At 46.3% G+C, this 21094-nt stretch overlaps 1 protein-coding gene across 1 annotated transcript in view; it reads right to left on the bottom strand.

Moving 5' to 3' along the window:
* Window positions 1-21094, bottom strand: part of MINDY4 (MINDY lysine 48 deubiquitinase 4) — a 104643-nt gene that overhangs the window by 46537 nt on the left and 37012 nt on the right. Inside the window, exons 7-14 of the mRNA XM_087712373.1 lie at window positions 20910-20968; window positions 17832-17941; window positions 13387-13503; window positions 10796-10884; window positions 9494-9595; window positions 7493-7556; window positions 4978-5043; window positions 477-544 (exon numbers count right to left, since the gene is read on the bottom strand). Of these exons, the coding sequence (XP_087568499.1) occupies window positions 477-544; window positions 4978-5043; window positions 7493-7556; window positions 9494-9595; window positions 10796-10884; window positions 13387-13503; window positions 17832-17941; window positions 20910-20968 (675 nt within the window). The remainder of the gene's footprint in view (window positions 1-476; window positions 545-4977; window positions 5044-7492; window positions 7557-9493; window positions 9596-10795; window positions 10885-13386; window positions 13504-17831; window positions 17942-20909; window positions 20969-21094) is intronic.

The raw sequence follows: 21094 nt of genomic DNA, 5'->3' as shown, positions 1-21094 counted from the left end.
CCGCCTGCCCGCGCTCCTTACCGATGCTTTATGCTGTTGGTACTTCCGCGCATGCGCATGGCACGTAGGGCGCCTGTGCGATGCTCCCCGGAGCAGCTGGAGCATCACAGAGGTTTGCGGAAGCGTCATTTGACATTAGAACACATGTGCGCACCACGAGCATGCATGTGGTTAACTCCGGGGCCGTTCCAACCGTACCGGTTGGAAGGGAATCCGGAACCCACCCCTGGTATGTATGATCCCATGCTCCACGGCATGGAAATTTTGCTGAAGATGCATTCCTCTAGATGTGAATGCGTACGTGTTTAGGGCTAAGAATCAGCCTGGATGTTTCCCTGAGAAGCCCAAATAATTCCATCTCTCGTAAGCAGAAACATTCTTTGAAGCTTTGGCCTTTAGGTGCTTCTTTCAAATGTATATACCAGGGGCTTAAGCACTAATTTACAACATTCTGAGAGAAATACAAACATACTCACCGGTGGATGGATCTTGACAAGATCACTGACAAAGTCAGAAGAATGCAGCCATGGGGACCAGCCTCAAACTGAAAGGCAGGAGAAGAGGGGGAGGTGGAAAAAAATATTGGAGTCATGACTAAAATAGGGACTTCCCCAAGTTCCCCCCCAAAAGTTTTTGGTTGAACAAAAAAAAAAAAAAGTGTATGTGTTGGTTGTTCATCATTTCTGGAATATTTTAGATGTTTCAGCTATTTAGAGAGGCAGTTTGGTTTAGTGGTTAAGGAGACGGTGAGTTCTAGTCCCACCTTAGGCATGAAAACCAAGTGGAAGACTTTGGCCAATCACCAGGAGACAGTGAGTTCTAGTCCCACCTTAGGCATGAAAGCCAGGTGGAAGACTTTGGCCAATCACCAGTAGACGGTGAGTTCTAGTCCCACTTTAGGCATGAAAGCTGACTTTGGACCAATCACCAGGAGGCACTGAATTCTAATCCCACTTTAGACATGGTTGTAATTTATGACAGTTTAGACACTTATGACTAAATTGTGTCATTTTGGGACAAGCCTAATTTTACAATCTTTTTGCAGAACCCGTTAATAGAAGGCCACGTTTTTTTTAAGCAAACCAATAGTTCGTTACAGATACAGTTGCTGGTTTTCAGGCAAATTTGTCGTAAAAATGAGGTCATGTTGATTGTAGGGTGCTACAAACAGCCACAAGTGTTGCCTGGTTGTTGAGTTCCTGAGTTGTGATCACACAACTGCAATTGTGTTTGTGTGTGATTAGCAGAACTTTGAATCCAGGTCCTAAGTGTCTCCAGGAAAGTCTGCCGCAACTTCGAACAGTTGCTAAGCAACCTGTCCTAAGTCAAGAATTACCTGTTCAACGTATTTAATGAGAGTGCTATGGTTTTATTCTTAATTTTTAGACACTGTCCAGAAATTACCGTATTTTTCAGAGTATAAGACGCACCAAGGTTTTGAAGAGGCAAATTTTTAAAAAAGTAGGTAGGTAGATAGAGGGAGAGAGAGGGGAAATACAGTAGGTAGATAGGGAGAGAGTGAGTGAGTAGGTAGGTAGGTAGGTAGGTAGGTAGGCAGATAGAGGTAGGGAGAGAGAAATACAGTAGGAAGGGAGGGAGGGAGGGAGGGAGGGAGGGAGGGAGGGAGGGAGGGAGGGAGGGAGGGAGAGAGTAGGTAGGTAGGTAGGTAGGTAGGTAGGTAGGTAGGTAGGTAGGTAGAGGGAGGAAGGGAGAGCGAGAGAAATACAGTAGGTAGGGAGGGAGGGAGAGAGTAGGTAGATAGGTAGATAGAGGGAGAAAGAGAGAGAGAGAGAAATACAGTAGGTAGGTAGGTAGGGAGAGTAGGTAGGTAGATAGAGGGAGAGAGAGGGGAAATACAGTAGGTAGATAGGGAGAGAGTGAGTGAGTAGGTAGGTAGGTAGGTAGGTAGGTAGGTAGGCAGATAGAGGTAGGGAGAGAGAAATACAGTAGGAAGGGAGGGAGGGAGGGAGGGAGAGAGTAGGTAGGTAGGTAGGTAGGTAGGTAGGTAGGTAGGTAGGTAGGTAGGTAGAGGGAGGAAGGGAGAGCGAGAGAAATACAGTAGGTAGGGAGGGAGGGAGAGTAGGTAGGTAGATAGAGGGAGAGAGGGGGAGAAATACAGTAGTTAGGTAGGGAGAGAGAGTGAGTAGCTAGGTAGGTAGGCAGGTAGAGGTAGGAAGAGAAAAATACAGTAGGGAGGGAGGGAGAGAGTAGGTAGGTAGATAGGTAGGTAGAGGGAGGGAGGGAGAGAGGCTGATGTTCCCACCAATTTGTTGCTGTTTTAATATTATAATTTTTGCACAAATTCCAATGGATCATTTGTGCTACTGAATTGTGCCGCAATTTATAATCAGTGTGGGCGATTTTTTTTACAGCAGCTGAGTATGTGATCAACAGTTTCATCAGCTTCTTTGCAAAGTCTGCATTTGGCCTCATCAGAGGATTTTTCGATTTTGGCCTTGATGGCATTTGTGCGGATAGCTTGTTCTTGCGCAGCCAGGATTAGTGACTCTGTTTCTTTCTTTAATGTACCTGTTGTTAACCATAACCAAGTTTGTTCACTGTCCACTTTATCTTTTATTTTTTCCAGAAATTGGCCATGCAGTGCTTTGTTCTGCCAACTCTCCATTCTTGATTTTATCACATCTTTTCTGTATTCTTGTTTCGTCTGTTGGGCCTTCAGTAGATTTTTGTTCTTTACTTCGATTAATAGATGTTCTTGACTTTCTTTTAAATAATCAGCCAGTGCATGTTTTTCTTCTTCAACTGTTTGCTTCACTTGTAATAATCCTCTGCCACCTGATTTTCGGGGCAGGTAGAGTCTATCAGTATCACCACGTGGATGTAAACTGTAGTGCATTGTCATAAGTTTCCTGGTTTTTCGGTCCAAAAGGTCCAAATCAGCTTGTGTCCAGTTAACTATGCCAGCTGTGTATCTTATAACTGGTATTGCCCAGGTATTTATGGCCTTGATTGTATTTCCACCATTCAATTTAGATTTCAAAATTTTCCTAACTCTGTTGGTGTACTCTCGCCTGACAATAGTTTTTACTTCTCCATGCTTGATGTTATCCAACTGCAGAAGTATTTGTAGGCTTCATTTTCATTGCATTTTATTAGTTTTCCATTGGGCATTTCAATTCCCTCACATGCAGTGATTTTGCTCCTTTTTATGGATACAGTGGCGCATTTTTCCATGCCAAACTGCATTGAAATATCAGTGCTGAATACTCGGACTGTGTTTGTCAATGATTGGATTTCTATTTCTGACTTTCCATAGAGTTTCAAATCATCCATATATAGTATTATTATTATTATTATTATTATTATTATTATTATTATTATTATTATTAATAATAATAATAATAATAATACATTTATATTGTGTGTGAACATAGTTGATTCTGGGTATCATTTATATTAATCCAATTCACAATAACAATATTAGTAATCTCTATCACATTTCTCAAATATAAGTAATAGGTTTATATTGTTCAAACATATACGTATATTCAAAAAAAATGCCTAACTCCTCATCTTTATCTCTATCTTCATCAATATCTTTCTTCTTCATCTAAATATTTTTCTATTATGTATAAACAAATTTAACTAAGTTTCATTTATATTGATCCAGTTTATCCCAACACTGTTAGTAATCTCTTATCACATTTACCAAGTTTATAAATTTAAATTTTGGGCTCTGTTGTGACTGTATTTTTTTTGAGGACAACTTGTTTCTTTGCATTGCAACTTGTGTGTGTTTTTGTGCTGGAGAAGAAGTCTGTCCAACTTTGCTCTCCACTTTTTAAAAGCAAATAAGCAGGTTGGCTTCGCAAGAGAATGGCAATTTTGCAACGGCATAAACGCAATCCAGCCCCTTTCTGGCCTACAGCAGGAGCCAACCGGGGAAAATCTCCCTCCTTCCCACCCACCCTCGGTCCTAATTAGCCTGCCCTTCCTTAATTTTCAAATCAAAATAAGTTCAGCGAATGCCGTTCAGGTCAGGAAAAGCCATTAAAAACTCATTCATCCTGTTCCATAAACATCATTCTTTAAGTACCACTCGAAACAAATTTTCAGTTAGGGAGGAAAAAAAAAAGACTTACCAAAAAAAAAATAAGGCCATAGAAATCTTAGATGGGCTTTTTTTTTTTTTTGATGAAGAAAAAGATTGGTTTGGTGATTTATGCATTTGGATTTTTTTTTAAAAAAAAAAAGTTTCTGGGGGAAATGGAAAAAGTGAGATGTCAAGTGTTCGGTTCTGTTATTCCGTTATTTAGCAGAACGAAGGGACGAAGCCATAATTTTGTGCTTTCGGTCTTTTTTTCCACTTTTTTCCCCCCACTTTCCTGACTTCTTCGTTTGCCTTAGTTTTTCTTTATTATTTTAAATAAATATTCCCCCTCGTATGTATGTGCTGGTCGTTCCTGACTCTAGGGGGTGTTGCTCATCTCCGTTTCAAAGCCGAAGAGCCAGCGCTGTCCGAAGACATCTCCCTGGTCATGTGGCCGGCATGACTAAACGCTGAAGGCGCATGGAACGCTGTTAACCTTCCCACCAAAGGTGTTTCCTATTTTTCTACCTGCATTTTTACATGCTTTCAAACTGCTAGGTTGGCAGAAGCTGGGACAAGTCACGGGAGCTCCCTCCGTTACACAGCGCTAGGGATTCGAACCGCCGACCTTTCTGATTGACAAGCTCAGGATCTTAGCTACTAAGCTACCTTTCCATTATATTACCTAATGTTAAATCTTAATTGTAATAAAGGCAGGATTTTTTTTTTTAATCTAAATAAAATAAAGCAAGCCGGAGGGCAGTTAAGAGCCACATCTAATCCACACACACACCCTCTCTGTTGTGCCTTTCCTACACAACATGGCAGCGGTGCTTTTAAACGCACAAGGAAAAACGGCGTTAAGAAGTGAAGTATAATTGGAGGGCCCCGCCCAGAAGTGACGGCTCCCTTCCCAGCCTCGTTACCTGATGGATATTTTGTTGGAGGAAGATCAGCAGATCTTCGAAGCTTGTGATAGTGTGCAACAGGAGCTGCAACGAAGCAAGAAAGAGAGGAAAAATGAGATCCCGCAGGCAAATGGAAGACGTTGATATCTAGGCGACAAAATCACCCACAGGACAGATTTTTGAAGAAGCGAGTCCCAAATTCTGCTGGGTTGGAAGAGAAACACGGGGCTGGCTTGGGAATTCTGGGAGTTGAAGTCTACCTCTCTTAGTCTTGGCGAACCTTTTCAGCACACGTGGGAGGGGGGGGAAACAGGAACCGGAAGGGCAGCTCCTTGGAGCGCATGCGCGCACTGGGAAGCTGAGCTTCCGGTTTCTAGCATGCACATACGTGCCGGTCACCTCGCCTTCCGGTTTTTGGTGCACACATGCACATGCAGAGATCTGCTGGGCAGCACGCATGTGTGCTCCAGGACCCGGAAGAGCAATAGGCAACGGCTGGCGTGCCCAGAGAGACGGCTCTGCGTGCCACTTCCGGCACGCGTGGAGATAGGTTCTCTGTCACCGACCTATCTTAAAGTGGCCAAAATTGGCATGCACACTGGATTACAGTGTCACGTACTGCAAACCAGGTTTCTGAATCCAGGAGGGCTTTTTTCCTTTCTCACTAGTGTTCAGATATATATATATATTTCTTTTTAAAATTAATGAAACAGCCACTTCGCACTGGCTGTGTCTGCTTCTTTAGGCTACCCGTCTGCCAGGGACATCTGGACTTAACATCATCCAGGAGTAAAGAAAGGGAAAAATTCAGAGCATCTGAAAGGGTTCCCCCCCCCCAAAAAAAAAAACTGGGATGAAGGGAAACAGGGAGCGTTTCTCATACACGTACCAACTCCAAACGGCCAGTCCCAAAGGGTTTAAGTTACTAAGAGGATAAGCCTAAAGATTTATTTATGCTTATCTGGCTACTCGCTGACTTCCAGACATAGAACATTATCTTTTTCATTTCGTTTCTCTTTTTCACTCCTCTCCCCTCTCTTTTCCTTCCTTTTTCTCTCCCCCTCTCTCCCTCTCCCTATTTCTCTCTTTTTCTCTCCCCTCCCTTTCCTTCTCTCTCTCTGCCCCTCCTCCCTCTTTCTCTCTCTCCTCTCCCTCTCTTCCTCCCTCTTTCTCTCCCTCTTTCTCTCCCTCTTTCTCTCTCTTCTCCCCTTCCTTCTCTCTCCCCCTCCTCTCTCTCCTTCTCCCTCTTTCTCTCTCCCCTCCCTTTCCTTCTCTCTCTCTCCCCTCCTCTTTCTCTCCCTTCCTCTTTCTTCTTCCCCTCTCACCTCTCCTTCTCCCTCTCTTCCTCCCTCTCTTTCTCTCCCACTCTCCCTCTCTCTCTTTCTCTCCCCCCTCCCTTTCCTTCTCTCTCTCTCCCTCCTCCCTATTTCTCTCTCTCCTCTCCCTCTCTTCCTCCCTCTTTCTCTCCCTCTTTCTCTTTCTCTCTCTTCTCCCCTTCCTTCTCTCTCTCCCTCTCCTCTCTCTTTCTCTCTCCTCTCTCCTTCTCCCTCTTTTTCTCTCCCTATTTCTTTCTCCCTCCCCTCCCCTTTCTTCTCCCCCTCCTCTCTCTTTCTCTCCTCTCTCCTTCTCCCTCTTTCTCTCCCTCTTTCTCTTTCTCTCCCCCCTTCCTTCTCTCTCTCTTTCCCTCTTCTCTCTTTCTCTCTCTCCTCTCTCTCTCCTTCTTCCTCTTTTTCTCTCCCTATTTCTTTCTCTCCCCCCTCCCCTTCCTTCTCCTCCCTCTCTCTCCTTCTCCCTCTCTTTCTCTCCCTATTTCTCTCTTTCCCTCCACTCCCCTTCCTTCTCTCCCCCCTCCTCTCTCACCTTCTCCCACTTTTTCTCTCGCTGTTTCCCTCTTTCTCTTCCCCTTTCCTCTCTCTCTCCCCCTCCTCCCTCTCTTGCTCTCTCCTTTCCTCCTCTCCCTATTTCTCTCTTTCTCTACCCCCTTCCTTCTCTCTCTCTTCCCCTCCTCTTTTTCTCTCCCTATTTCTTTCTCTCGCCCCTCCCCTTCCTTCTCTCTCTCCCCCTCCTCACTGTCTTTCTCCCCACTCCCCGCTCTTCTCTCTCTCTCTCTCTCTCTCTCTCTCCCTTTTTCTCTTTCTATCGTTGTCTCAATGGGGGGGGCAGAATAATGTCTTCCTTTGAAAAAACTTCAAATCTTAATTAAGATTTGAAGCAGTCAGGGACATCTCATAGATTGGAAAACATTTGTTCAAATTTGGATACAGTATAAAAATATAATAATTATATCTCTACCAAGGAGGGAAGGAATGGAATGGAGGAAGGAAGGAAGGAAGGAAGGAAGGAAGGAAGGAAGGAAGGAAGGAAGGAAGGAAGGAAGGAAGGAAAAGATAAGAAAGTCAGAGAGGGGGCAGGGAGAGAGGGAAGTGGGGAGGGAAGGGAAAGGAGGGGAAGCAGAGTTGATGATGAAGAGAAACACAGGGGAAAGGCAGGGAAGGAGGGAGGGAGGGAGGGAGAAGTCTAAATGAAAATGTACCATTTCTAAGATCCCATCTGGCTTATATTTTCCTGCAGGCATGAACTGCTGTGTTCCTGTAGCCCTGAAAAGGTCAGGAAAACAAAACATTCTGATTTTCTTGAATGCAGGGGCAAAAAAGCAATAACTTGTGGGTGATTCAGCAGACCTAGTTAGTGTACTCTTGCTATTTTGAAGTTTTCACTATTTTCATATTTCCTGAGGGCTGGCTGATAGGAGTTGCAGTTTAATATGAGCTCCCCACCCCCCCACCCCTGCCCCTCCAAAGCCTTCAGATGACCTCAATGAACACAGTATTAAGTTAGTACTGATTAGATATGGGACGTGTGTGTGTGTATGTGTAAGTAAGTGGGGATACAACATCAGTAGCAAACAGAGACCATGGTCAAACTGTCCAAATTAAACTTTGAATGGGCACGCTGGAACACAGAGCTCATTCTCAACATATAACCAATTGTATAGTGCAGGGGTCACCAAACGTTCGGACCTCAGGGACCCTTAATTTCATTATTTTAAATCCTGCGGACCGACCAGTAAATAGGATCTGCCTAATGACCGGCTGGGTGGGCGTGGCTAGCTGGTCATGTGACTGGGTGGGCATGGCCAACTCGATGTCACTCATATCAAGGAGCGCTCAACGGCCCCTACTCGCCCCTCCCCTCCAAGCCCCCCCTCCCCTGCCCGCCCAGGCTCCTTAGGGCCCCAACAGGAAGCAGTTGCTGGAGCTAAGCAGCCACCAGGAGAAAGAGTTGGCAAAACAGCTCAGTTCAAATTGGATCTGACCGAGAAGGAGGCTCAGCAGAAGCACCTCACTGGGGACTAGCAGCATGGGCTTTCCAAGCAGAGGGAAGATCTGCGGGGGTGCAAGGCCAGGTGCCGGCGCCTGGAGGCTCAGTGGGCTGAGATGGTCAGCCAGTTCCAGGCCATGATGCAGTCCCACTGGAACGAGGCCCTCCGGCTCTTCACCACCAGCGGTGCTTCCCCCCAGCCTCCGCCCAAAGCCCCCCACCAGGAGGCCAAAGCAGACCCCAAATTGGAATTTCTGCCCTCCTCTGACCCCCACAAAAAGACCCCAAAGGGGGAGACTCTCTGCAGCAACACAAGCGTTCATTGCACGTATTTTGCCATAGTTTGAGGAGCCCTGATTTAGTGCAATATAAAAAATGCAAATAATAAAATAAAATAAACCAACATTTTCTTATGGACCACCATTAGTCCACGGACCAACAGTTGATGAACGCTGGCTTAATGACTGTTTGAAGTTACAACCGAGGTGGAAAAAAGTGACTTATGACTGTTTTCACACTTACGACTGTTGCAACATCCCCATGGTCACGTGATCAAAACTGGCAACTGGCATGTATTTAATGACGGTTTCCGTGACAACACCCCCCCCCTTTTGCAACCTTCTGACAAGCAAAGTCAATGGAGTAATTCACTTAAAAACTGTGTGACTGACCGAGGTGGCGCAGTGGTTAAATGCAGCACTGGAGGCTACTTCAGCTGACTGCTAGTTCAGCAGTTCGGCTGTTCAAATCTCACCAGGGTCAAGGTTGACTCAGCCTTCCATCCTTCTGAGGTGGGTAAAATGAGGACCCGGATTGTTGTTGGGGGCGATATGCTGACTCTGTAAACCGCTTAGAGAGGGCTGAAAGCCCTGTGAAGCGGTATATAAGTCTAACTGCTATTGCTACTGCTATTAAACAACCGCAGTGGAAAGAAAAGTCGTAAAATGGGGCAAAACCCACGTAACAAATTTCCCACTTAGCAACATTCATCTTGGGCTCCACTGTGGTCATAGGCTGAGGACTGGTGGAGATGAATGAGGGTGGAGCCTGCAATTTTGGGGGTGCCTTCTGCAGTTCCGAGGTCTCCCATCGGAGAAGGAGAAAATAAGATTAGATGGGAGAGACGGCGGGAAGAGCCTGTTCCATGGACATTGTGATGAGATTTATTATCTTTTTTTTTTTTTTTTTTTAAAGAGATGTACCTCTCACTTACAAAGTCAACACCACTTTCTCGCGGCCCCCTGCACGCCATAAAATACCGGCGAGAGCCAGAATAAGGCACTGGATCCTTTCGGTGTCAGACGGCCGAAGGCACCTGCAGGTTATAGAGAAAGAGAGAGAGATGAAAACAACACTGTAATATAAACAGAGAACAAACCCCCTTCTCTTCTGGCATTGATGACGTTCCCTAGTTGGGTCACGAAATGTGTGTGCAAGAAAACAGCCAAGCTCAGAGAGCACCAAGGACCCCACAGTCCTCCTCCTCCCCCTCCTCCCCCTCCCCCCCCCTCCTCCTCCTCCTCCTCCTCTCTTCAAACCAAATCCCTTCTTACAGTGATGATGTTACCTAATGGGGTCATAAAACACCTGTAAGAAAGCAGCCAAACTCAGGGAGCACCAACCCTGAGGGCAACTCACTGCTATATATAAACCTAGAGCAGAGTCCAATACAATACAATAGCAGAGTTGGAAGGGACCTTGGAGGTCTTCTAGTCCAACCCCCTGCCTAGGCAGGAAACCCTATACCGCTTCAGACAAAATGCTATCCAATCTCTTCTTAAAACCTTCCAGTGTTGGGGCATTCACAACTTCTGGAGGCAACTTCTGTTCCACTGATTCATTGTTCTATCTGTCAGGAAATATCTCTCAGTTCTAAGTTGTTTCTCTCCTTGATTAGTTTCCACCCATCGCTTCTTGTTCTACCCTCAGGTGCCTTGGAGAATAGCTTGACTCCCTCTTCTTGGTGGCAACCCCTGAGATATTGGAAGACTGATATCCTGTCTCCCCTGGTCCTTCTTTTCATTAAACTAGACATACGCAGTTCCTGCAACCGTCATAGAATCAAAATCACTGCTTAGCACCGCTTTATAAATCTCTCCCTCCGGGGGGGGGGGGGAAGCCATTTTCACCCTCCCCGGGCTTCAGGAAAGCCTCCGGAGTCAGGGGAGGGGTCATGTGGGCAGGGCGGATTAAGTGGGCCCGTGTGCATGTGCAACAGAGCACGTGCCCGCAATTTTGGCAGGGCGTTAAGAAAAAGGCTCCCCATCACTGGTATAGGTCTCTCGCTTGAGGTTAGACTAGAAGGCCTCCCGGGTCCCTTCCAGCTCTATTCTGGACTGAACTGAAATCCGCATGATTTCCACGGGTTGCCCTTTCCGACCCCACCAAGGAGGTCAAAAGTGGGATCACCCCCGTTTCCCCCCCCCCCACAACAATAGAGAGAGGGGGGGGCGGAATTTCCCTTGAAGGAGAATGGAAAACCATTGGAGCCCCTCGGGGAACGTCGACGACTTACCCAACTGCGTTGTTCCGGCTACTGTCACCGAAGATAAGATGTTGGAGGACGTGGGCTTGAACGGCTGCCAGGACCCCGCACGGCCCACCCTGGAAGAGGCCAGGAAAGAACGGAGGGAAACAATACGTGTGAAAAAAATATATATATTCCTCTGCAGCCTGGATCTCTTTCACCTGGCTGACGGCCCCCCCCCCCCCCCCCTGGCCACGGCTGTCCTTGGATGCTCGTCCGGTGACCCTCGTAGATACAATGAGTTCTGACCCTGCCAGGTTCTTAATTAAAACTTCAGGTCCCTGGACCTTTTCCTGAAGAGGCCGAGCCAGGGTGGTGGTGATACGTGGTGGCTTTGTCTTGCATCCAAAACCGTAAACATTGACGTTTTCTGACGGTCGAAATATTAAGGGGGAGAGAAATAGCCACAGAGGATGGGGTCCCCCCCCCATGTTTTATTTACTGCATTTTTTGGAGAATAAGATGCCCCATTTCCCCCCCCAAAAAAGAGCACGGAAATGTTGGTGTGTCTTATACACCGAATACAGCCATTTTTGGCCTCCTTGAGCCCCGTCTCCGCATCCCATTTTTGCAGAAAATGGTCAAAAAACAGACTTTTTTTTTTTTTTGCAAAAACTGAGGTGTTTTTGCCTGCCTCCGGTCCCCTGGAGCACTCTGCAGCCTTCAGCGGGGCTGAGGGAAGGGGAAAATGACGTTTTTGTGAAATATGGGTGAAAAAGAGGCCATTTTTTTGTGTGTGTGCAAAAACTGAGGCATTTTTGCTTTCCCCCAGCCTCCAGAAGCACTCTGCAGGCCTCAGCAGGGCTGGGGGAAGGCAAAAATCCCCCTGTTTATGGAAAAAATGCCCATTTTCTACTCGATTTTCGTAAAAATGGAAGCGTTTTTGCCTGCCTCAAGTCCCCAGGAGCATTTTGCAGCCTTCAAGAGGGCTGAGGGAAAGAGAAAATGACGTTTTTGTGAAATATGGGTGAAAAAGAGGCCTTTTTTTTTTTTTTTTTTTTTTTGCAAAAACTGAGGCATTTTTGCTTTCCCCCAGCCTCCAGAAGCACTCTGCAGGCCTCAGCAGGGCTGGGGGAAGGCAAAAATGCCCCCGTTTATGCAAAAAAAAGGTCCCATTTTCTACTTGTTTTTCGTAAAAACGGAAGCATTTTTGCTTTCCCCCAGCCCTGCTGAAGCCTGCAGAGTGCTCCTGGGGGTGGGGGGCAAAAACTTTTTTTTGTTACTTATCTCTTTGAAATCTTGGTGCGTCTTATAGTCCGAAAAATACGGTATTTTATTTATATTACCTTTCATTTCCAACAAACAGTGGGAAATATGGGTTCCACCTATTTGTTATAATATTTACCCCAACACTATTAATAATATAACTATATATCAATACAATTACAATAGCACTTAACGTCTTCATCATCAAATTCTCTCGACGTTTGGTTGATGGTTTTAAAATCCTGTTAAAATGGGGTCAGGTTGTACAGTAAAACTCTGTTAGGATTTGGAGGGTTTGGGGGGGGGAGAGAAGGGGAGGGGGTTGGAAGGGTTCCTCCGCCCAATCTCCCCCCCCCCTCCTAGCAGGGCATTTATTGGTCCATTAAAAATGCTTTTGGGTGGAAAAAAAAATGGATGTGCAGGTACACATCCTCGACTTAAAATTGAGCCCAACATTTGTTAGGCGGGACAGTTGTTAAATGAGTTTTGACCCACTTTATGACCTTTCTCGCTGGAGTTGTTAAGTGAATCACTGGAATCAGTCACAGGGTCGTTAAGTGAATCTGGCTTCCCCAGAAGATTGTTAAAAGGGGGATTGCGTGCAATGGCAGGTTTCATAGTTACCTCCGGTTCGCCACGCATGCACCTGGCCTCCCACGCATGCGCTTTGCTTACACACGTGACCCCGGGATGCTGCAACCGTCATAAATATGAGCCAGTTGCCAGGTTTCTGAATTTGGACTACGTGACCACGGGGGGGCGCCACAATGTTCATTAAGTGTGTGGAGAGGACATAAGTCACTTTTTCCAGTGCCATTTTAACTTTAAATGGTCACTAAAGTAAAGGTTGTAAGTCAAGGACCACCTGTGCAATGGAAAGCGTCTATGGTTAGATTCTCAGTCGTCCAGGTTGTATTTGTCACAAAGGTGTTTTTTCAAGAGGCAATTACACTTTCTTTGTTTTTCCTTGAAGACGTTTTGCTTCTCACCCAAGAAGCTTCTTCAGTTCTGAGGGAATGGTGGAAGTTGACAGTGGCCTCAACGACTCTCAGAGAGAATACTAATGACCAGATGACTGCAAGGAGTATAAATCCACCATGCGGATGTGAGGACGCAGATAAGCCTCCAGGTGGCCTCAATGACTCTCTAAAAGGATGCAAATGACCAAGATGATTGCAAGGAGTATAAATCCTTCCGTCCCCCATTATCCAGTCAGAACTGAGGAAGCTTCTTGGATGAGAAGCGAAACGTCTTCAAAGAAAAAAAAACAACAAGAAAGTCCACTTGCCTTTGTACAATGGAAACTCTCTTGCAGGTGACTTTTATCAGCTCCGCTCGGCAAATTCGGGAAGGAACTGATAGGAGCTGGTTACCTTTTTCTGCACGATCCCATATTTCAGCTCCGCGTTTTCACTGAACGTGAAACTCTGGATTTTCCATTCTTCGTTGAAGCATCCAAGACTAGAGCCGAAAAGCAGAGTTTTTAGGTCCTGTATTAACAGAAAAAAGAAAAAAAATGGGTGAGGCAATAAGAGGAACGGCAAAGATGGAGGAAGAAACTGCTATTTTAATTTGGGAAATACATAAAATGACAGGACAGAGACTGAGGTACGCCATTTTAAATCAGGGTGTCCACTCCCAACATTGTCATAGAGAGAGAAGGGGGGAGAGTGCTTTCCCCGCATACTGTCAGTTGAAGTCGGATCTCAGATTACTGCAGAAGGTTTGGGAGGTGTGCACCTCATAGAGGAATGTGATTAATGACACAGACTATGGGGAAGGAAGGAACAGGGGTGAAGTTCAGCCATAAATCAAACAAAGCTTAGACCTGGCTGTCTGTAAGGTTTCCTAAAAATGCCCTAATTGATTCATGAGTCTCGAGCCAAGTTTCAATACAAAACTAGTCAGTTATTAGGAGCATCATAGGCAAGGTCTTTTCGCAGTCAGGTCTGAGCTTTGTTTGATTTATGGCTGAACTTTACTCCTGTTCCTTCCTTCCCCTCAGTCTGTGTCATAAATCACATTCCCCATTGAGTTGCACCCCCTCCCAAGCCTTCTGCAGCAATCTGAGATCCAACTTCAGCCAACAGTATGCGTGGAATGCACTCTTCCCTACTTTCTCTTACTATGACAACATTGGGAGTTGAACACAGGGAAGATAAAGCTGGAGAACATAACTCTTGACTTACATTAATTCATTCAAAGTTACAACGGGACTGAAAAAAGTGACTGGCCACTTTTCACACTTACGACCGTTGCAGTGTCCCCATGGTCACGTGATCCAAATTCAAACACTTGGCCACTGACTCGTACTTGCGATGGTTGTAATGTCCTCAGGTCACGTGATTCCCTTCTGACAAGCAACGTCAACGGGGAAGAAGACAGACTCGCCTAACACCTGGGTTACTGATTCAACAACTTCGGTGATTCATTTAACAACGGTGGCAAGGAAGGTCGTAAAACGGGTCAAAACTCTCTTAACAACTCTCAGCCACAGAAATTTTCTCGGCCACGGAAATTTTGGGCTCAGTTGTCGTCTACGCCAAGGGCTGCCTGCAATCGCCGATGGCAGAAACACTGCGAATGAACCTGGCATACTCTCGTGCTTCCTTCTTTTTCCTCATCACGTTGTTTCAGCAAAAATGAGACACGGCAGAGCAAAATGAGGCTTGGCTGCAGATCCCTTCGCCCTTCTTAACTTCTCTCTGTTTTTCAAGCCTAATTTTTGTTAAAACAAAACTTGAGAGAATTGCTGCTCAGAAATCTGTCATTAATGCCAAATTGACTCATATTTATGACGGTTGCAGCGTTCCGGGGTCAGGTGATCACCTCTGGCAACCTTCTGACGAGCATAGTCAACAGAGAAGCCAGGTTCACTTAAAGACCAAGTTACTAACTTATCAACTGCAGCGATTCACTTAACAACAGCGACAAGAAAAATGGGGTAAAACTCACTTAACAACAGAAATTTTGGGGTCCATTGTGGTTGTAAGTCGAGGATTACCTGTAGCTCGATTTTTCAGAACTCAGGCTGTCCTCGGCCTACAACCACAATTGAGCCCAGAATTCATGTTGCTAAGTGAGAAATGTATTAAGTGAGTTTTGCCCATTGCACGACTTTTCTCAGGAATGCTGCAACCGTCATAAATATGAGACAATTGCCAAGCGTCTGAATAGCGATCGCATGACCACGGGGATGCTGCAACGGTCATAAGAGTGAAAAATGGTGATGTCACTTTTTTTCATGGCCTTTATAACTTTGACCCGTCACTAAACAAACTGTTGTAACTCAAGGTTGCAACTATCTGTATTAGCTTCAACAGTGGCGCAAAATTTTAATTTGCTGAATAGTCCTCGTGGATGGGCTCCCATGAAACTCTCTGATTTAGAAGGTAGTCCTTAGCTTATGGCCACAATTGAGCCCAAAATATCTGTTGATAAGCAAGGCAGTCCTTAACTGAGTTGTGCCTCACTTTGCAATTATTTTCTGATATGGTTGCTAAGCGAATCACTGCAGTGGTTAAGTAAATCATGCACTCAGCAGATCCGGCTTGTGAGAATCCAGTTGGGAAGGTTGCGAAGGGTGATCCCTGGGGACAATGCAACTGTCATAAGTACATGCCAGTTGCCAAGCGCCTGAATTTAGATCACATGATTGTGGGAATGCAGCAGTGGTGGGATTCAAATAATTTAACAACCGGTTCTATGCCATAATGACCATCTGGGTAGGTGGGGCTCGGTGGTCATGTGGCTGGGTGGGCGTGGCCAACTCAACGTCACTCACGTCGATGGGCGCTTCGCCTTAGCTGTTGCAATGTAATAAGGGTTAACCGGAGAGGCAGTTTCTGTAAGCAGGTCAATAAAGATTAGGCTAGAAACAACACCAGAATGTTTCCTTCCTGCCTTCCTTACAGGATTAGCCCTGTAAAGTGGGGAAAAAAATAAAATAAGATTTCTTCCAACAACTGGTTCTCCGAACTGCTTAGAACGTTACCAACCGGTTCTCCTGAATAGGTGCGAACCGGCTGAATCCCATCACTGGAATGCAGCTATGGTTTATAAGTGTGAAAACTCGTCAACACTCGCCTTCCCCCTCCCCCCTGGCGCCGTTGTGACTTTGAATGCTCGCTAAAGAATATAATTTTAAGTCGCGGACTGTCTACAAAGGCAATTTGTCAATCGGTATTTACAGGCCAATTTTAGTCAGGAAGAAAAAATTAGAACCACATTCAGTTCCAGTTAACATGACTTATTTGATCGTTCCTATTCACAAGAACCACAAGGGTCAATCAGTGGTCAGAAATTCGTCACTGGATAAAAGTCAACGGAATTCAAGAGGGGTTAGCAGCGGCGGCAGAGGTGGGTTCCTACCAGTTCGCACCTATTCGGTAGAACCGGTTCGTCAAATCTACCGAACCGGTTAGAAGAGGTTCCACCAGTGGACCCGGAAAGCAGGCCACACCTACAGAAGAGGCTCCAAACTTTTTTGAAACCCACCAGTGGTCCTTGGATAGGATTATTCTACACTATCATGCTCCTATTTATAAACCTCAGTGCCTCTGTGAAAGGTAAGGATGACTACTGCATTTGTGGTGCAATCAGAACATTGTGTGTGTTGAAGTTGTTTTAACGCAAACCAAAGATGCCTTTTAAAAAACAAGTTTACATCCTATTCTTATGCATGCCAATGCTGTGTGTGAGGTAATTTAAGGTGGTTCTGACCAGTGTCATCGGCATCTTCATATTCGGTCACATGGGCGGCAAGCCACTCCCACAAAGGAGGCCACACCCACAGAGTAGGTTCGAACAATTTTTGAAACCCACCACTGAGCGGCGGGGTTAAAAAAATGTTAGCAACCGGTTCCCCGCCCTGGTTGCTGGGTGGGCGTGGCCATGGTAGGCGTGGCCTACTCCGCCTCCTGAACCACGGGGGTGGGGGGAGGGCGTTTTTGCCTTCCCAAAGCTCTGGAGGCTTTCCCTGAGACTCCTGGAGGGCGAAAACGGCCTCCCTGGACTCTGGATATCCGGAACTTCCAGAAGGCCCATTTTGTGTCATCCCAGACCCTCTGCTGGGCCTTGTACTTACCCAGCAGGATTAACGGGCCACATGGAGAGATTCCTGGGGTCGGTGGAGCCAGCTTGTCCTTCCAACAACTGGTTTGGCGAACCAGATGCAAAATTAGCATACGGTTCGCTCGAACCGGTCCAAACTGGTTGAATCCCATCCCTGGGGATTAGGCTTTAACCTTTTGTGATAACGTAATGATTCTAGACTGATGAGTTGCTTGACTCCTCCCCCAGGGTCTGCTTGCTCTTCTCCTATAATTTGGCACATAATTTAGCTAAGAACAAAAGGGAGCTGACCAGATATGTCCTTCAGATTCTGTGGAGTCCTTAATGGTCTCTGAGCTTAGTTTGTTTGTTTGCAGATATTTCATGACCCGGCTAGATAACATCATCCGGTTAGTGAGTTTGTGGCTGCTATTGTTTGTATACAATAGCTTGCCCTGGCAGTGTTGACGAGGGAGAGGCTTTCCCCTTGATGTTGATTAGGGTATTGCTTTCTGCATGACTGTTTGTCTGGTATTAATCCCTGCTTATCTGTTGTTAGATGCTAGAGAAGATAGGGTTTTTTTTTGTCTTTTTATTTCCTTCTTGGCTTTTTATTCTTTCTTTTGAATGGTGTGTAAATATTATTTATATCTATGTGTCCGTTGATAGTTGATGGGTGTAAGTGCCAAACTTCCAGAAATCCCCTATTCCCCTCCCCACATTCAAATTCTGTCCTGTCCTCTGCCAAACTTAATGCACAGCTCACCTTTGCAAGATTGAAATCAATGGGCCTGGTTGTCACTTGGCAGGTATATAGAGTCAATGATTCAGGGCCCTCCCCAACATCCTCCCAGCTTTCTTCATCCTCGATATCAACTAGTAGGTGAAAATAAGAGGTCAACAGTAGTCTAGCAGCATCTTATGGCCTATTAAGAGCATGAAATTCTACTTGTATTCTGTACATTAAAACCACTCCATAATTGAAACTCCTTCAATAGCCAAGAGTTTGCATTTTAATATTCAAAGTTAAAAATAGCCTTTTTTTAAAAAAAAAACTAAAACTTGATTTTCTTTATCTCCTTGAGATGAAACACACTTGGGTAAAATGAAACAGGTTATGACATCCTTAGCCGCCTTAGTTAATATACCAACAGCAGAGTTCCAGCAACACGGATAGCCATAAGCTATCCCTTACATGTCATTTGCACAATAGACTAGGCCCGTGATGGCAAACCTATGGCACACATGCCAGAGGTGGCACTCAGAGCCCTCGCGGTGGGCATGCGCGCCGTCGCCAGCTGCTCTCCTGTTTCCGGTGCATCTGTGCAGGCAGTGGAGTGCCTGAAAACAGGCCAGAAAACAGCCTGAAAACGGCCCGAAGAACAGCCGAGAAAATGGCCTGAAAACAAGCCAAAATGGCCTTTAAAAGGGCCAAAAAAGAGCCTGAAAACAGCCTGAAAAAGAGCCTGAAAACAGCCTGAAAACAGCCCAAAAATGGCCTGAAAACAGCCCAGAAAATGGCCTGAAGACAGCCTAAAAACAGCCTGAAAACAGCCCTGAAAAAATGGCCCGAAAACAGCCTGAAAAAGAGCCTAAAAACAGCCTGAAAACAGCTCGAAAAACAGCCTGAAAACAGCTCGAAAAATGGCCTGAAGACAGCCTGAAAAAGAGCCTGAAAACAGCCCTGAAAAAATGGCCTTAAAACAGCCTGAAAAAGAGTCTAAAAGCAGCCTGAAAACAGCTCAAAAAATGGCCTGAAATCAGCCCAGAAAATGGCCCGAAGACAGCCTGAAAAGGAGCCTGAAAACAGCCTGAAAACAGCCTCAAAAGGGCCTTAAAAAAGGCCCGAAAGAGGCTGAAAATGCCCTGAGAACAGTAAAAAAAAAATGGCCAAAAAAACAGGCCTCCACACGGGGGACAACTGGTCTTCAGATTTCTGGCACTCCGGCACACGCACACACATTCACGCACCTTCCAATTTGGGTGCTCAGTGCCGAAAAAATTCGCCATCCCTGAACTAGGCTGATAAACAAGAATATAGTCTGGCTCAAAAAGCCCATGGAAATAATGCAAATATGGCAGTTTGCTTCTGAAAGAATTTCACAAGGTCATTAACTGAATGGTTGCAGGTCGAAGACGTTCCTACTACAGATCCTTTTATCTGAATTTATCTACCGTGTTTCCCCGAAAATAGGACAGGGTCTTATTTTCTTTTTACCTACAAAATATGGCTTTGGCTTTATTATGGGGGGGGGGGGGAAGGGGGGTTTATTGTTTTGGGGTTGACGGGCGGCTGCTCTCTTGCGAGCGGGCTCCCAAAGAGCCGGGCACAGCCTCATGGGCGAATGGCTGTGTTGCGCTGTCGCAGCAGAGCAACACAACAGCCATGAAGTGACCACGCTCACGAGCAGCCACCCGGCAAACTCCCTTTTACAGCCGGGCACAGCGCCATTCACTGATCTAGGGGTATCGCCAAGCCACGGGAGTGCCTATTCGCCGCCGCCCGGTTCCTGCGGCTTGGCGCCTTCCAAATGCCAGTGAATGGCGCTCTGCACGGCTGGGGAGGGGGTTGCGCAAGCGGCTGTTCTGCTCTCGCTCACCTGCCTCCCAGTCTCACGATGCATGGCCCAGCTCTCATTACGGAGTCAGGGCACCTCCACCACTGCCGCCATCCAAGCCTGGCTTTTTCCGCGGCTTCCAACCCGAGTCTTTCGGCAGTGGCCCCCCTGGGCGCAAGCTCTATGGTTGTGGACCAGCTGCCTGCAGAGCGTACAACCATAGAGCATGCGCCCAGAGCGGCCACTGCCGAAAGACTCGGGTTTTACCTTCCTTCCTTCTTCCCTCCCTTTCACCTTTCCTTCCCTTCCATCTTCTCCCTTCCTTGTACCTCTTTCCTCCCTCCCTCCTTCTTCTCCCTCGCTCCTCCCTCCCTCTCTGTCTTCTTCCTCAAACCCTGCTTTTTCTTCCTCCCTCCCTCCCTTCTTCTTCCTCCACATTTGTTTTCCCTTCCTTCTTCCCTCCCCTCCCTTTCACCTTCCTCGTACCTCTTTCCTCCCTCCATCCTTCTTTCCTCTTTCTTCTCCCTCCCTCTTCCCTCCCTCTCTGTCTTCTTCCTCAAACCCTGCTTTTTCTTCCTCCCTCCCTCCCTTCTTCTTCCTCCACATTTGTTTTCCCTTCCTTCTTCCCTCCCCTCCCTTTCACCTTCCTCGTACCTCTTTCCTCCCTCCATCCTTCTTTCCTCTTTCTTCTCCCTCCCTCTTCCCTCCCTCTCTATCTTCTTCTTCCTCCACCCTTGCTTTTCCTTCCTTCCTTCTTCCCTCCCTTTCCACCTTCTGCCTTACTTATACCTCTTTCCTCCCTCCCTCCTTCTTCTTCCTTGCTCCTCCCTCCCTCTCTTCTTCTTCCTCCACCCTTGCTTTCCCTTCCTTCTTCCCTCCCTATCTTCTTCTTCCTCCACCCTTGCTTTTCCTTCCTTCCTTCTTCCCTCCCTTTCCACCTTCTGCCTTACTTATACCTCTTTCCTCCCTCCCTCCTTCTTCTCCCTTGCTCCTCCCTCCCTCTCTGTCTTCTTCCTCCACCCTTGCTTTCCCTTCCTTCTTCCCTCCCCTCCCTTCCACCTTCCTCGTACCTCTTTCCTCCTTCTTTCCTCTTTCTTTCTTCTCCCTCGCTCCTCCCTTCCTCCCTGTCTTCTTCCTCCATCCTTGCTTTTCCTTCCTTCCCTCCTTTCGGAGATGGAATGCCCCATACTCAGAGGGGCATTCTAGGAATTGAAGTCCACCATCTTAAATTTGCCATGGGAGAGAAAAAAAAGCAGCAACAGATATTTTACCAAAGCAGAACTGACCTAATTCCAGAATGTCCTTGGGCAAATTTTCTCTCCTGGAGGCGGTGGTGGGAGATCTTCTGAAATGAAACAAGATGGAACAACCATATGGTCAAATGTGATCACAGGCTTGGGTAGATTTAGGTGAATTTAATCAAAAACAAATGAGAGGCTCAAAAACTAAAGCTCAAAACATCCGGTGAGCC

This window comes from Thamnophis sirtalis, unplaced genomic scaffold (genome assembly GCF_051295495.1).
Source record: "Thamnophis sirtalis isolate CommonGarterSnake01/CBP01778 unplaced genomic scaffold, rThaSir2_p1.2 scaffold_4, whole genome shotgun sequence".
Taxonomy (NCBI): domain Eukaryota; kingdom Metazoa; phylum Chordata; class Lepidosauria; order Squamata; family Natricidae; genus Thamnophis; species Thamnophis sirtalis.
Note: the sequence above shows the minus strand (reverse complement) of the source record. Positions and strands in the feature narration are given on the sequence as shown.